We start from the raw sequence: 14424 nt of genomic DNA, 5'->3' as shown, positions 1-14424 counted from the left end.
GTAGGAGATGAGCATCTTTATTTTATATTTGGCTTTGAAACTTTAGTCTTTGGTGGCCACTTTATCTCATATAGCTGCATAATATTCCTGCAAAGTAATAACATAAATTGGAAGACTCATACTACGTCTTACTGTGTTAGACTATATTTCTGCACTCCCTGGCCAGTGTCCTCTAACAAGGACATCGCTTGCCTAAATTGTAGAATATAAATCACTAGTGGTTAGTTAGACAGAAAGAGATGACTTGGTGCTGCAGCTCTTGAAGTAATGTACTTGTCCTCTCTTGCCCTTTCTTCTCCCAGTTCATGGATCGTCTGAAGCTGCTTCTGATGCCCCTGAAGCATCAGCCTGACTTTATCTACCTGCGCCATGTCCCCCTGCGCAGAGTCCACCTGTTCACTTTCTTGCAGGTGCTCTGTCTAGCCCTGCTCTGGATCCTCAAGTCAACTGTGGCTGCTATCATTTTTCCAGTCATGGTAGGGATTGTTTTAATTGAACCTACCCATGAGGTCACACCAATATCATGTGGTTATTGTAATATTGATGACACATGTGTCTTTTATGGAGGCTTCCAGTTTTTTTCCAGCTTTGACCTAATCAGTTTGATTGGTTGTAATTTAAGGTTGCCAGGTCTGTGGTTTATCTAGGCTTGACCTTGGAGTCAGACAGCTGAGTTCAGATACTGGCTCTGGTTCGTGCTGATCAGTGAACTTCCCTGAGCTCCCATCAACTCATCAGTAAAATGAGAGCAGCATCTTTGTTTTCATTCTGAGCATCAATAATGAATATAAAGTATATAGCACAATGCCTGACACATGGTAGACACAAGTGCACATAACGTTAGTTATTTTTAAAATACTGCTGTACATTGGAATTTGTCTAAATAACAGAGTACAGCACATTTCAGGCCAAATAATAGAGCACCAGTTTGGCAACTTACGAGAGATCATCCAGTGAATAGAAGAAATGGAGAGAGAAGCTTAATTTTTTGCAGTTCTTCTCCTTTGTATCCTGCTAAGTTTAAGGATAAGTCTGGGCTCTCTCTCCTTGCCATGTTACGATGAGAAAGAAAGTGAAACAACTAACATTCCACTCTGAATCACAAGTGAAAGAAGGGCAAAAGGAAACAATAACTTTGTATTTGGCTTCATCATTGAATTTGTGTGGGTGAAATAATGCTATGGTGGCTTATTTTTATTTATTTTTCTTTTTAATTAAGACTTTATTTTTTGAATAATCATTGAATTTTTACTGTAGCCTTACATTTGTTGCAAGAAAATGCACATGCATATGCTTGAAACAAGTCACAAAGCCAACCTCAGGTCTGGCTCTGTCTCCCCTGTAGCTTTGGAAATAGAACTTTAGTATACAAACCATATTTATTTTTTTACAAAAATTTTCTTACTCTTATCCAGAATTATTATTTTATTTTATTTATACTGGTTGATTGTAATTGTTTTTTCTTCCAGGAAAGCAGAAAAAAATGATGTCAAATATTAACAGTATTTGTGGAATCAGATTTTTACTCTTGATGATCCCTTATGTTCTGCTTTTGAAAAAGAACTCTATTAACTTATTGGAAAACACACTGAGTATGAGAAAAGACTTCCGTCTGCCTATTAATATAATCTACCCATGTATTAGTTTTGCTAAAGCCAGGAAAAACAAAGTTAGACCTGGATAAATTTGAAATATATCCAGTAAATCACTTATTGCTTGTGCTAAATAATAATAAAAAATATTTTACCTTTATAAAGTATTTTTCATCTTTCAGAGCTTTTATTTGATCACAAAAGAATCATGTAATATCAATAGGTTAGTTGTTATTAATTTCTCTAAGAGATGAAGAGGCTGGCATAGAGCATAATATGGATAAAGACAACTGTTCATTTGAGGCAGGGCCAGGACTTCTGAGTCCTACTGCATACTAATTTTACTGTTGAGCAAAGACATCTTTAAGATACCTTCAAGAGCAATTCATAAAAGCAAAGATACAGAGTTCAAGAATACTGGGGTTAGAGTTAGAAAACTGGGACCCTTTGTATTCTTCCTTTATCTGGCTTTGTGATCTTGGATAACTTACTTATGTCACTAAGCTTTAGTTTCCTCTGCTGTTGGACAGATACTAACATCTACCTTTCAGGTTTGTTGTGGGAATAAATGAGAAAATATTGTCTAAGAGTTCAGCACAGCGTCTGACTCAAGATAAGTATTCAGTTAATGGTGGGGATTGAAGTTGCCCCAGCAGATTAAATAGTCTGTGCAAACTCAAATACTACCTCATTATTAATACTTTGAAGATGTCTCAGTGTACTATGCGTTGTACAGATTTTCTTGACTTTCAAAAACCTGTGTAATGTTTTAATTCTGAATAATTAGAAATCATACACAGGCTGGTTTTTTCCCTTGAAACTTCTAGTTATTTTATTAAAAATCTGACATGGAAGAAAATGGTTTAAAAAATTATCTTTTCATATGGAAATTCCAAATGAAGGGATCATACAGTACAGTGAACAAAATACAGTGAGTTAAAGTAAGACTTCTGTGAAGCAACTTTCTCCATGAAGCAGACGTTTATGGTCTACATAATGTAAGTCCATACAAGCAAGATGCGTTCTGTCATACTCTAGACTTGTACAAAATAGGTTTCTACTGACTTTGCTAGGGCAGTATTAATACTCACTCTGACTTCTCTGACATGGGTTCTTTCCTACTTTTTATATTTATTCTTCCAGATCTTGGCACTTGTAGCTGTCAGAAAAGGCATGGACTACCTCTTCTCCCAGCACGACCTCAGCTTCCTCGATGATGTCATTCCAGAAAAGGATAAGAAAAAGAAGGAGGATGAGAAGAAAAAGAAAAAGAAGAAGGGAAGTCTGGACAGTGACAATGATGATGTAAGGAGCTTTCTAAAATTCCGAAGTAAAATTCCAAAGTTAGTTAAACAAATGTGAAAATGGTATTTTTTTAACCCTTGTGTGCGATGTATGACTGAATTTCAAGGATGTTTACCTGGTCATGCTACTTGTCGCTTTTCACCTTCCTTTGCCCTTTATTTTGTCTGTTTATTTTTTTTTAAGTATTTTCTGAAGTCTTTCTGTAACTGTGAATACACTGATAATGATATAATGACTTCTAAAAAAACAAAGCCCACCATATATAAAAAACTTCAATCTCTGATCTCATACATAAAAAGGAAGCTTGTTTCATAATGCTGTAAAATGTATTGGGTTTATTATTGATAATCCAAGATTTAAATTTGAGATAATAACTCAGTTTTACATAATTTTAAGCCTAATGTGGGCAAATGCTGGTGATCTCACCTCCTGTGATCTGTGTATCTATTTGAGTGGGCTCTCAACCAAAGTTCTCTGCTATTGTACTTATCCTTGCATTGGGATTTGACATGATTTGAGATCACTTCTCTGTAACCTTTCAATAAAAAGGAACGGAAATTGGAATTTGGGGTCTTTCTACATAATTGTAGCAGTCAGTGTCATAATTTAGGTGATCCTCTTGCAATCATATAACTAAGTTGAGAAATAAAATGTCCACTTTTTAGGAAGCCATTTCACAGAAATCTTGGTGTTTCAGTAGGGGTCTGTGATCAGTGCTAAGAGAAAATCTGGGATTTGCTTTTCTTTAACACACACACACACACACACACACACACACACACACACATAAACACCCCAATAGCTTATCTCAGTAGCCTTTTGAAAGGACAGCCAAAATGACACCTTCTATATGAAGATTTGTAGGTTTGTTCTAGATTTTACACAGTGCAGTATCCCCATTCTAGTGGAATCCCCAGTATCTCATTCTAACATGGGAGTCTAGTTAATTTTTGGTGTCTGCTCTGTACTTGATCATTTTGATGGATCAGGCATACTTTGTTCTTAATTGCTAAAGCAGCTCTTTATAGTATATTTTTGTTCCTATTTTACAGACGGGGAAATTTAGACTGAGAAATGTTAAGTCATTTTTCTAAGTGTACACATATTGGCAAAGGCAAAACTCTCATCCAGGCCTGTCTGGTTATTTTCGATTGGTCAGGCTGTCTGATTGAATTATTTTTGGAGAACTTGGAAACAGTACAGTGAAGGAAGGCAACAGACAAAATTGGATTTCAGATAAATTGATCCAATAAGAAAAGGCTAAATATATGAGGCACATTTAGCTAAAGAGAAAAAGAGTCTGAGGGAGCTTTTGTGACTGTCACCATGCATCTTCAATGAGAACATGTATATAGGTTTTCTGTTTCCAATGATGACAGAAAAAAAGAGAATGTGCTTAAACTGCAGAGCAGATTAAGATGCAGTATTAAAAAGAACGATGCGTTTACACATTGAATAGAAATCAAAATTTGAAATAAATTTCTAGGCTACTCTAGACAAAAAAAAAAAAAAAAACCTGCCTGAAATACTGAGATAATTAAAGCAGTATTTTTTTTTTTTTTTTTGCGGTACGCGGGCCTCTCACTGTTGTGGCCTCTCCCGTTGCGGAGCACAGGCTCCGGATGCGCAGGCTCAGCGGCCATGGCTCACGGGCCCAGCCGCTCCGCGGCACGTGGGATCTTCCCGGACCGGGGCATGAACCCGTGTCCCCTGCATCGGCAGGCGGACTCTCAACCACTGCGCCACCAGGGAAGCCCAAAGCAGTATTTCATCTTGAATTTTCAAAACAAGTACCTCAGTTTATGTACATGGACATCAAACTTAAAATTCATTATACATTACAAATGTATGAAATAATATTATAGAATCCTCTTCTCTAATGGCTTTTAAGAAAAAAATAGTAATAAAATATCCACTTTTAAGAAAGTTTTAAATTTAGTGCTCTCTAGTGTCAGAAGTTGGATCAAATGAGCTCCTGAGAAGGTCTTCTAAGTCTTAGATTTGATTTTCAACAAATCATATTTTATTTAAATAATGCTATTCTTATATTAATAATATTTATCATTTTGAATCCATATCTCCAACAGATTTCTTGAAGATAATGTGTGATACTTGTTTTTTTCTTTTCCTCTTTCTCTTCTTCCCCCAACCCCACCAAAACAAACAAACAAGCTTATATATTTATCCTAGACAGTGAATCCAGCCAGAGTGTATCTGTGTAATACGTTCTGTGTGTTGAGGCCATTATTTGGGGTTCTCCATTTGAAATGTAGCTGTTGTGATGTCCACCTGGTCATTGTGTGGTTTGGGAATCCATGGATGTAGGGAGCCACACAAGGACATGGGAGTTCCAACTCTAATATTTGTGAGCAGAATTAGTGAAAAATATGGCTTGCCAATATTTTGAGCTGCTCAGTCATTTTTGAACCTGCCCAGTAGGCTATGATTAAGGGTTGGCTGCCAACCTGTTCATCTATAAATGCTATTATTGGGGGAAACTTTGAAATACTGTAATAAAACTTGTCCTTGACATTCTTACAAAGGTAGGGGCACATGGCATCTTCATTTTTTTTCAAGTGAAGTGCAATATTTTAATCTTTGAAAAGAATATTGTGGCTCATTACCCTCTTTAGATTCATCATAAAGAAGTTTTCAATGTGCGTAGTAGCTTTATGTTAAGATTCATTTTTTTCTTACTTCCTTTCACCCCTAGTTCCTATTTTTTCCCTTTCAGCTAAAGGTCATCATCTTCTTGGTACTTTCAGTTAAGAGATGAATTCCATCTTTTGAGTCTAGGCATAGACATAGATTCAATATAATGAATTCTAAAAACAGTAAAGTGATAATCCTGTGGAAATATGTTACAGTTTTGGCTTAGGTGGTCTCTTCTTTCAGAAGCTTCATGATTAGCTGCCTGGTTTTATCATTTTATTTTGGCTATGATTCTTCTCTGCCTATCTGGCCATCATAGGCACCTTCCTTTTGACTTTATTTTCTCATGTTTTGCTAAGTTTCCAAATATATTTGGTGTGAGCAAATTGAGATGAGCCTTAAACTACAAAATAGTTCTGATGGAATATTAGAGTAAGGGAGATGGTTTATTTTCAAGTCTATGTAAATGACCCCTTGTGAGTGGATATTAGAAAAAGTCTTCTTACCTGTCTTGGAAGGAAAGATAAGTCATCATATTCCTGGAGGTGGAATCAGAAAGCATAAATGAAACAAAAGTTTCAAGACCATATTATAGTTTAGGAAGTCTCCTAAATTACAGTCTTTCACGTTTGAGATTATTTCCTTCACACACACATACAACTAACCCATAAATATTTGATTGCAAATCCAGCTTATGGAAAGCTTTACAATTGTTCAATTTGTAGTGATCTCAATTTGGTGTGGTTCTAGTTTTAATTGACTTAATCTCCTTAACTCAGAAGAGAAGAAAACAAATGTGAGGGGAAGATGCCATAAAATTTGAAAAGTCAGCAAAGGAGAAGTGATTATATCTAAGGCTGTTCTCCTTAGTACAATGTAAATGACAATATGGTAGGTTTAATCAGTACTGGGAGGTAGGGAGGTCTGTATAATAAACGCTTTCTAAAAACTGTTATAAATTTCTTTCACAGTCTGACTGCCCATACTCAGAAAAAGTTCCAAGTATTAAAATTCCAATGGACATCATGGAACAGCAACCTTTCCTAAGTGATAGCAAACCTTCCGACAGTGAGTAGAACTAACCTCTTGCATGCCAGCTTGAATATGATTTGCACTTACACAGAAAAAACTTTAGGACTGTCATCTTCATTAACTTTTCCTCTGTTTTCTTTCTTTTTTTTTTTCTATGTGAAGATTTACATTGATTATTATGAAACTTCGTTTTTACATTCCTTGACCTTCACTCCTTACCTTTTTCTTTTATCCATAACCATTTAAGTTTTTATTTGGTCATCTTTTCTCTGATCCAAGTTATCGCCGTTTTCTTTTGAATTGCTAAATTCATAACCATGTTTTTAATTGATTTCCCTTTTTTCTGCTGGTATGTAGAATGGCAGCTTCTAGTACTACATCACTGTCTGTTACTGTTTGTCTTCCTTAGGCTTCCACCAATGACCAAATCAGCTCAAAAGAGAAATTGCATAATGGGTCTCTCAAAGATCAATGAATCAATTGTTAATACTGAGAATTTGGAATAATTGTTATTTTCAATTAAATTGGCAATCATAAAATATTAACAACCACTCTTTGGGTATAGCTTATAAGATATTTGCATTTTCTTCCTAATTTCTTCATTCCCTTTCTGCTGTTTCAAAATTATCTTTGTAACTGCGCTGGTCTTTCTGGGGTAGTAGCCTGGTGGCTAAAGTATAATGGTTTTTGACCTGTCATCTTTGCTTCTGTAATTGAGTTAACAGGCCATTTGAAAAGGGTAAAAACCTCTGTGGTAACATTAGTGAATATCTCAAGCTTTACCAATAGCAAGCAGCAAGTGCCTCCAAACTACTTTACTTTGAGTTCTTATTTGAAGAAAACATTCTTTTAGATCCACATGCACTTCAAAGTATACTGATTTGTTACAGGAAAAGACAGTTGAAGTACTTTTATTTCTGTTTGATAGTGCTACTTCAACTTCAATAAGAAGTTACCAAGAAAAGTTTGAAATGAATGACTATTTATGAAAAAATGGGTATTTTAGTTATCTACTGGTGTGTAACAAGTTACCACAAAACTCAGCAGCTTAAAACAACAAAGCTGTATCTCCTCCCACAGTTCCTGATGTTCAGGAATTTAGGAGCTGCTGATTTGGGTTGATTCTGGCTCAAGGGCTCTCGTGAGATTGCAGTCAAGCTCTTAGCTGGAGCTGAGTCTGAAGACTGACTGAAACTGGGGATCTGCTTCCCAGCTCAAGCACAAGGCAGTTGGCAGGAGATTTTAGTTCCTTGGCTCATGGGCATCTGTTAGGGCTGCCCATGACATGGCTGCTAGTGATAACAGAGAAGAAACCAAGACAGAAACTGCAGTCTTTTATAATCAAATCTCAGGAGTCATATACCATCTCCTCTGCCATATTCTATTGGTCACACAAACCAACCCTGGTACAGTGTGAGGAGAAATTATATAAGGACATGAATACCAGAAGGCAGGGTGCATTGGGGGCCATCTTGGAGGCTGGTTTAAAGAAAAGAGAATTAAGGCAATCTCACTTTTGGTGTCCAGTCTGTAGCCTGTAACTTGTGATGAGGCTACTTTCTTCTCAGTCCTATCAACAGGCTTTAGTTGAATATTTTCTTTGTAAGTTCAAGCTCCCCAAACCATTGTCTGGTTTCATTTTTCATTTCTAGAGCATTAAATAGCAAAAAGAGACTATGAAAAGATGTCTTCTGTTGGCATCATAACCTAGCACAGCTCTTCTAAGTACAATTTAAAGGCTGCTTAAAAAAAAAATCATCAGCTAGAATTTGAGGCTCCTGGAAAAAAGTCTGTGGCAAGTTGGTTATTTAGTGCTAGTTGTTCTTCATTTTCTCAAAAACGCTTTAAAAGGATACATTGAAAGTAGTGGATATGATATTAGAAATTTACTTAAGCAAAATACCGATGATCATTCTAAAATCTTTTCCAGTATCATATTAATCCATGAAAGAACAAAATTGCTAGTAGAGTTGCAGTATAAGTAAGTTTCTCAAAATCTTCTTTTTTTTACCTGCATGAATAACAGCAGGACAAAATTATGAATGCTAAAGATGGCAGGAAATCCAAGGACAAGGCTTAGACATTAAGTAGGCGCTACCACCCTCTAGAAATGATTTACCCTGCCCCCTCGCTGCAAAGAACAACATTGGCCCATTCTAGAAAACCTAGAATAAAAGAGACTGAGTGATTTTGACTTCATCACACTACTTAGATTCTTAGCTTGATACTGTGTTTATTGAAATCATCTAAACTTGTCTTTCTTACTCTTTCCGGTTGTGAAAGATGCATCCATTTTTGTGAAGATTGAAAAATTTTTCATTCTAATGTTATACTTTACCAATGACTATTATTTATGATTTGAAAATTTTTTTTTCTTTTTTAGGGGAAAAATCACCAACATTCCTTGAACGCCACACATCATGCTGATAAAATTCCTTTCCTTCAGTCACTCGGTATACCAAGGTAAAGGACAGCCCAGTATTTTATGTTATTCTGTGGGATGATCGCCCCACAGAAATAGAACCAATGGCGGGTTATCGGCAGAACGCCCCGTTCTCCGTCCTCTACAATTTCTCTTAAATAAATTATCTAGTCACCAGACCTCATCCCAGCTTTTACTTGTAGAAAACATTCTAAGAGACCTACTCGACTTACTCTTAGAAATAATGGAATCTTTCAGTATCATTAAGGTAAAGCCCAGGATCAGTGTTAGCTCTTGTCATATCAGCATCATCTCTGTTTTAAGGGTAGCTGGCATTTCCTGGTGGCTCTTCTCCAATAGTTTTCTTCCCTCTTAACACAACTCTAGAGATTTCAGATCCTCCTTGATTTTCCAAATCGTGAAATCTCTGAATATTTTCTTCATGTCAGTCTTTTTGCCCTTCAACTTCTGACAGGGTCACCCACCTGGAAGTCCTCTTCCTTGATTGTTTTTTTTTCTAATCTAGGTGTGAGAGCTTATGAAATTTTTACTTGAATTTCTTAACTCTATTTGGTAACTTCATCCCATTTAAAAAATGTTTGTTTTTAATACAGAAGGAGGAAGTAAGTATTTAAAGAGAACAAAGAAGAACCCATTTGACTTCTGTACAATGCATAAACATTTGACAGACGGTAAAGGAATTCTGAGTTACTTACTTTTTTTTTTTTCTTTTTCTCTAGTCCTTCTAGAACTCCAGTAAAAGTTGTGCCTCAAATTAGAATAGAACTTGAGCCTGAAGACAATGATTATTTCTGGAGGAGCAAGGGAACAGAAACTATATTGTAACCTGTTTGTCTTTCTTACAACTGACAGTTTTTGTTGTTTATGTTCTTGTTTTTTGTCTAATTGTTTATTTTTTAATTTTTGTTTTGTTTTGGGTTTTGGTCACTGGCCAAACAATACAGTGCTCTCTCTGCTTCTCTCTTGCATAGGTAAAATCAAGACAGTAGTGCACCGTTCCTTAAAAACAACATCTGAAGAATCCCCTATTTGTTCTTATACTTTCAAATGTGTCCTCTGACAGCCAAATTCCTCTGTCACTCAAGAGACACACAGACCCTGTCCTTTTCCTTTATTAAGCAGAGGGCAAAAGTATTAAGGATTTTATAACACCTTTTATTAAAATATTGAAGGAACTTCCCCCTTGAGCTTTGGAGCTGTGCTTACTGGCTTGTCTTTCTGTCTGGTTGAACAAACCTTGACCTCCAGACAGTCCCTTCTCGCTTATAGCACTCTCCAGGACTGGAAAAAGTGCTGCTATTCTAACTTGCTCTTGCTTATAAACACTAATCTCTTAAGAGTTATCAAAAGAAGAAAAACTAAAGGTACTTTACTCCCACTAGAGAAACTATTGCCATCATTGTAGCAAATGCTGGAATGTCCGTTTTTTCCTATGCAACTTTTTTTAACCCTTTAATGAACTTATCTGTTGAGTACATTGAAGACTATTTTTCTTCCCAGATTTTGTTGTTTAAATTATGGGGCCTAACCTGCAACTTATTTTTTGTCAATTTTTTAAACTTTTTTTTAATTACTGTAAAGAAAATGAATTTTTTCCTGCAGCAGGAAACATAGTTTTGAGTAGTTCTACCTCTTATTTGTAGCTGCCAGGCTTTCTGTAAAAATTGTATTGTATATAATGTGATTTTTACATAAACATACACACACACACATACACAGATACACCACCTCTAGGGTATGCCAGAGGGCTAGATCGGATTAAAAACACCATGTTTCTAAGCATCCATTTTTCCCTTTCTTTAAGAGAAATTTAACTGTTCTATGAAGGAGATTGTGGGAGGAGGGAGACGCTCCTTTGTAATGGGAATAACTGATGTTTTGCTAATAGTAGTATCCGGGCAAAGATGCTGATTGTATTACCATTTTGATGTCCTATGCAGTATTGTTAGACATTTTTTTCATTTTGAAAACATTTGTGTGTTTGTGTATGTACTCTGTGTGTGGCTGGTACACATATGTGCAAGGGTAGAAAGAGACAGAGTGATGGTAGGTGAAGGGCAAAGTTATCTAGCCTCTCATGTCAGTTTTTGTAAAACCCAAACCACATATGAAAAATCCATCAGAGGTCCAGGAGACTTACTGTTATGCAGATGAGGGTAAATATACTTTATTACCCAGATGGCAGTCACCATCACTGATACAATAGCCCTTATTTACAATACAAAATGCATAGGACTGTGATAGACCATTTTTACATTTATAAAGTGTCTATGAGAATGCAGTTGGATCGCAGAGGTATATATATATATACATTTTAACAATACACTTGTCTTTAAGATTGAAAGGCAATTATTCTTTGTGATTGAGGCATATAGAATATACATGTCTATATACGTGTGTGTATGTGTATTTCAAAGTACCATATTGAAAGTTAGAAAAAAGAAAATTAGATCTTTAACCAAATTTAGCATGTTATCTAAATGTAGTGTTTTAATAGGCTGCATTATGTATTATGAATCTGCATTAAAAACAGCATTTTAAATGTTGAATCCATCATTTTGGATTCCTATAACTATATTTGTGATATATGCTGACTACGGTCGTTGGAGGAGTACTAGAAGCAGAACGAAACCACTTATTTTGGTTTCATAATATGCACATATTGACTCCCACTCATTCTTATATTAATTAAATTACAATTCTGTCCTGTTGAAATTTTGATTATAAAAATTGTATTGTTCTAAATTAACTGTTACTTTTATATCTGATAATCTTAAAACTTCAAATTTTATACAAATTAGACACAAATGACCTACAATTTTTTTCATTAAAATGAAGGCGGCAAAGTGAATGTTATTTGTTAAAACCTCACATGCCAAATTTTGGCATCATGTTTGTATTTAGAGCTATCCTTAAAATGATTACTCTGTATTATCTAGTTTTTCATTACCTTAATATAAAACTATATGAAGTTTTTCTCTTTGTTTCTCCTGAGCATCAATAAAATGTTTAAAAGCCATGCATATTAAATTTAGCCTAACCTAGGATCTTGTTAAATTAAAGACACTTTTGTTCACTTTTATAAAAGCTCTAAATAGAAGAATTTATTTTTCTGATCATGAATCAAGTATTTGAGGATTCATGCCCCTCTCTTTCCCTTTCAAAGAACTCCTGAAGCAACTTAACTCAGTATTTCAGCCTTTGAGTATATCTAAAAGCTACCTGCACTTTCATTTATGATCCATATTCTGTGACAGAAGGTCAATACTCATGATATGAATGCGGAGTGGCACTTCGTATTTGCTTAAAGGAACAGTTAGTATCAAACCTTTTCAATATTTTGGAACCCAGAGAAGTATTTTAAAAATCATTTACTTTCAGAGGAACACAGATAGTTACCAAACAAACAAACAAACCCTGAGGTCCACACAGAGCCACCGAATTATCTGTATTTTAACTGAATTTACACACTATAAAGAACTAACCAGATTTTTGGTGGTTTTGTTTCTCTGTAAACTGGACACACAGAATACAACAGTAAATTTTTTACCAAGTGTCTCTTCCTGATGTAAATACAAAGAGAAGAGATTCAAGTTGTTAGAAGTAAAGCAGTAAGTGTAGTTGTTAACTAGAAGTCCTGTGGTAGTACAGACTTAACCATTGGAAGGAAAGCATCACCAGGTCAAGAGTCTGCTTTATCAGAGCAGAAAGGCCCATGGTTTTGCATTTGAAAGAAAATCTTTTGGAGACACTGTTTTCCTTGAAAAACGTCACTGTACTATGTAAAACAGTGACCAACTTGGAATCCTAATCATTTTGTGTTCCATACTGGGAACTGGAATCATTTTGTGGTCCAGGCAGGCAGTGGAGTGGGGTGGGGGGATGGAGGAAGTCAGAGACATAGGGAAACAAACCTTTAATAGTCAGCTGCCCACCACCTCAAAGAAAGGGGGAAAGAGAAACAATTGTCTGCCGCCAGAAATTCAGTTGGTATATATTTTTATGCACATGCACCAACACACACAGAGTAAATCTTTTATCCGCTATATATTGGTGTTTAATACAGAGAACGATTGTCTTCCAAGTTTTTGCTTCTTCTTTTTAAACTGTGTTAAGTACTTGAAATGTATTGACTGCTGACTATCTTTAAAAAACAAAAACAAAACGATTTGAGTTGTATTACAGAGGTTGACATTGTTCAGGGGATGGGACAAAGCTTTCTTCAACCCTTTTCATACCACTTAATGATTTTGGTGCAGGAACTTGAGATTTTCTTATTTATTCCATGAGATTTCACATCCCCTCTTCACAGCATGAGCATGAAGCCCAGTGGCACCAAGTGGCTGAATACAGTCAAATGATATTTTGCTTGGGCCTTGGGAGCTTTTAGATGATGATTTCATCAAGCTTCATTGCAGCCTGAAATAAAAAAGCTTTGTGGTATATGCTAACCAGTCAAGTTGCGTTTTGACCAGGAATTTGGATATGTTCTGTTTTTTGGCTCATTTCTTTGTGCTCTATGGGTACATACAAAAATCCTGAATTCTGTTTCTTAGGCAGATATTGCAACTCAGGGCTAAAGTCATCCAGTGAAATTTTTAGAGCCATAAGTAACTTTGTCCCAGTCCTACAATGTGAAGAGAATGAATAGTTGCCTCTTTTTAGCCATTTTTATGGCTGGTACATATCTGTACACATTACTTTTCAGAATCAATACGCACTTTCAGATACTCTTATTTTTATTCTCTTAAGTCTTTATTAACTTTGGAGAAATGATGCATCTTTTTATTTTAAGTGAAGTAGATCAACATGGTGGAACAAAATGATAAAGTACAGAACATTTCAATATATTACTAATAATTTTTTTCCAATATAAAACCTAAAATTCCTATAACATTATAGTATTTTACAGTTTTATGAAGCTTTCTATTGTGACTTTTATGGAATTAAGAGATGAAGAAGATGAGATATTTTAGCATTTATATTTTTCAAAATTAAATGTATACTTAAAATAAAGTAACTTTATGCATTTATGAGTGTCAAGTGCTTCTGTTCAACTCTTCAAATAATTTTTAAGTGCCTGTTATTTTACGTCTTTGGGTGCTGGTGGGAATACAAATATAAGTCCAAGTCCCTACCTCTGATTGCTTTTCATCACTCTAGGCAGGAGGATAAAATGGATGTTCAAATTATGTAAAATAAGAAATTGTAAGAATAGCTATTCAAGTCTTAATGAAGTACTATCATGCAAGGGTTCAAAGCAAGAAAAAGTATGCCCACTAAGATCAATGAAATGGTTTATTGAGAAGATGGTATTGTTGTTCTTCTTTTATAAAGTTAGTGAAATAGAAAATGCCATTTTTCTTGACTCTTTATATGATACTGATGTATTTCATCAAT

The 14424-nt window shown here is 35.4% G+C and overlaps 1 protein-coding gene across 4 annotated transcripts in view; it reads left to right on the top strand.

The window, feature by feature from the left end:
- SLC4A4 (solute carrier family 4 member 4) overlaps positions 1-13943 on the top strand; it is a 401333-nt gene extending 387390 nt beyond the window's left edge. For all 4 annotated transcript variants that reach the window (XM_029234897.1, XM_029234898.1, XM_029234895.1 and 1 more), the window contains 5 exons: positions 303-476; positions 2736-2897; positions 6521-6617; positions 8965-9044; positions 9744-13943. In XM_029234897.1, coding sequence (XP_029090730.1) covers positions 303-476; positions 2736-2897; positions 6521-6617; positions 8965-9008 — 477 coding nt within the window. In that variant the 3' untranslated portion in view covers positions 9009-9044; positions 9744-13943. The remainder of the gene's footprint in view (positions 1-302; positions 477-2735; positions 2898-6520; positions 6618-8964; positions 9045-9743) is intronic.
- The last annotated feature ends 481 nt before the right edge of the window (positions 13944-14424 follow it).

The sequence above is a fragment of the Monodon monoceros genome, unplaced genomic scaffold, assembly GCF_005190385.1.
Source record: "Monodon monoceros isolate NGI ecotype Baffin Bay Population unplaced genomic scaffold, NGI_Narwhal_1 Super_Scaffold_20, whole genome shotgun sequence".
Classification (NCBI taxonomy): Eukaryota; Metazoa; Chordata; class Mammalia; order Artiodactyla; family Monodontidae; genus Monodon; species Monodon monoceros.
This window is presented reverse-complemented; position numbering and strand designations above follow the sequence as displayed.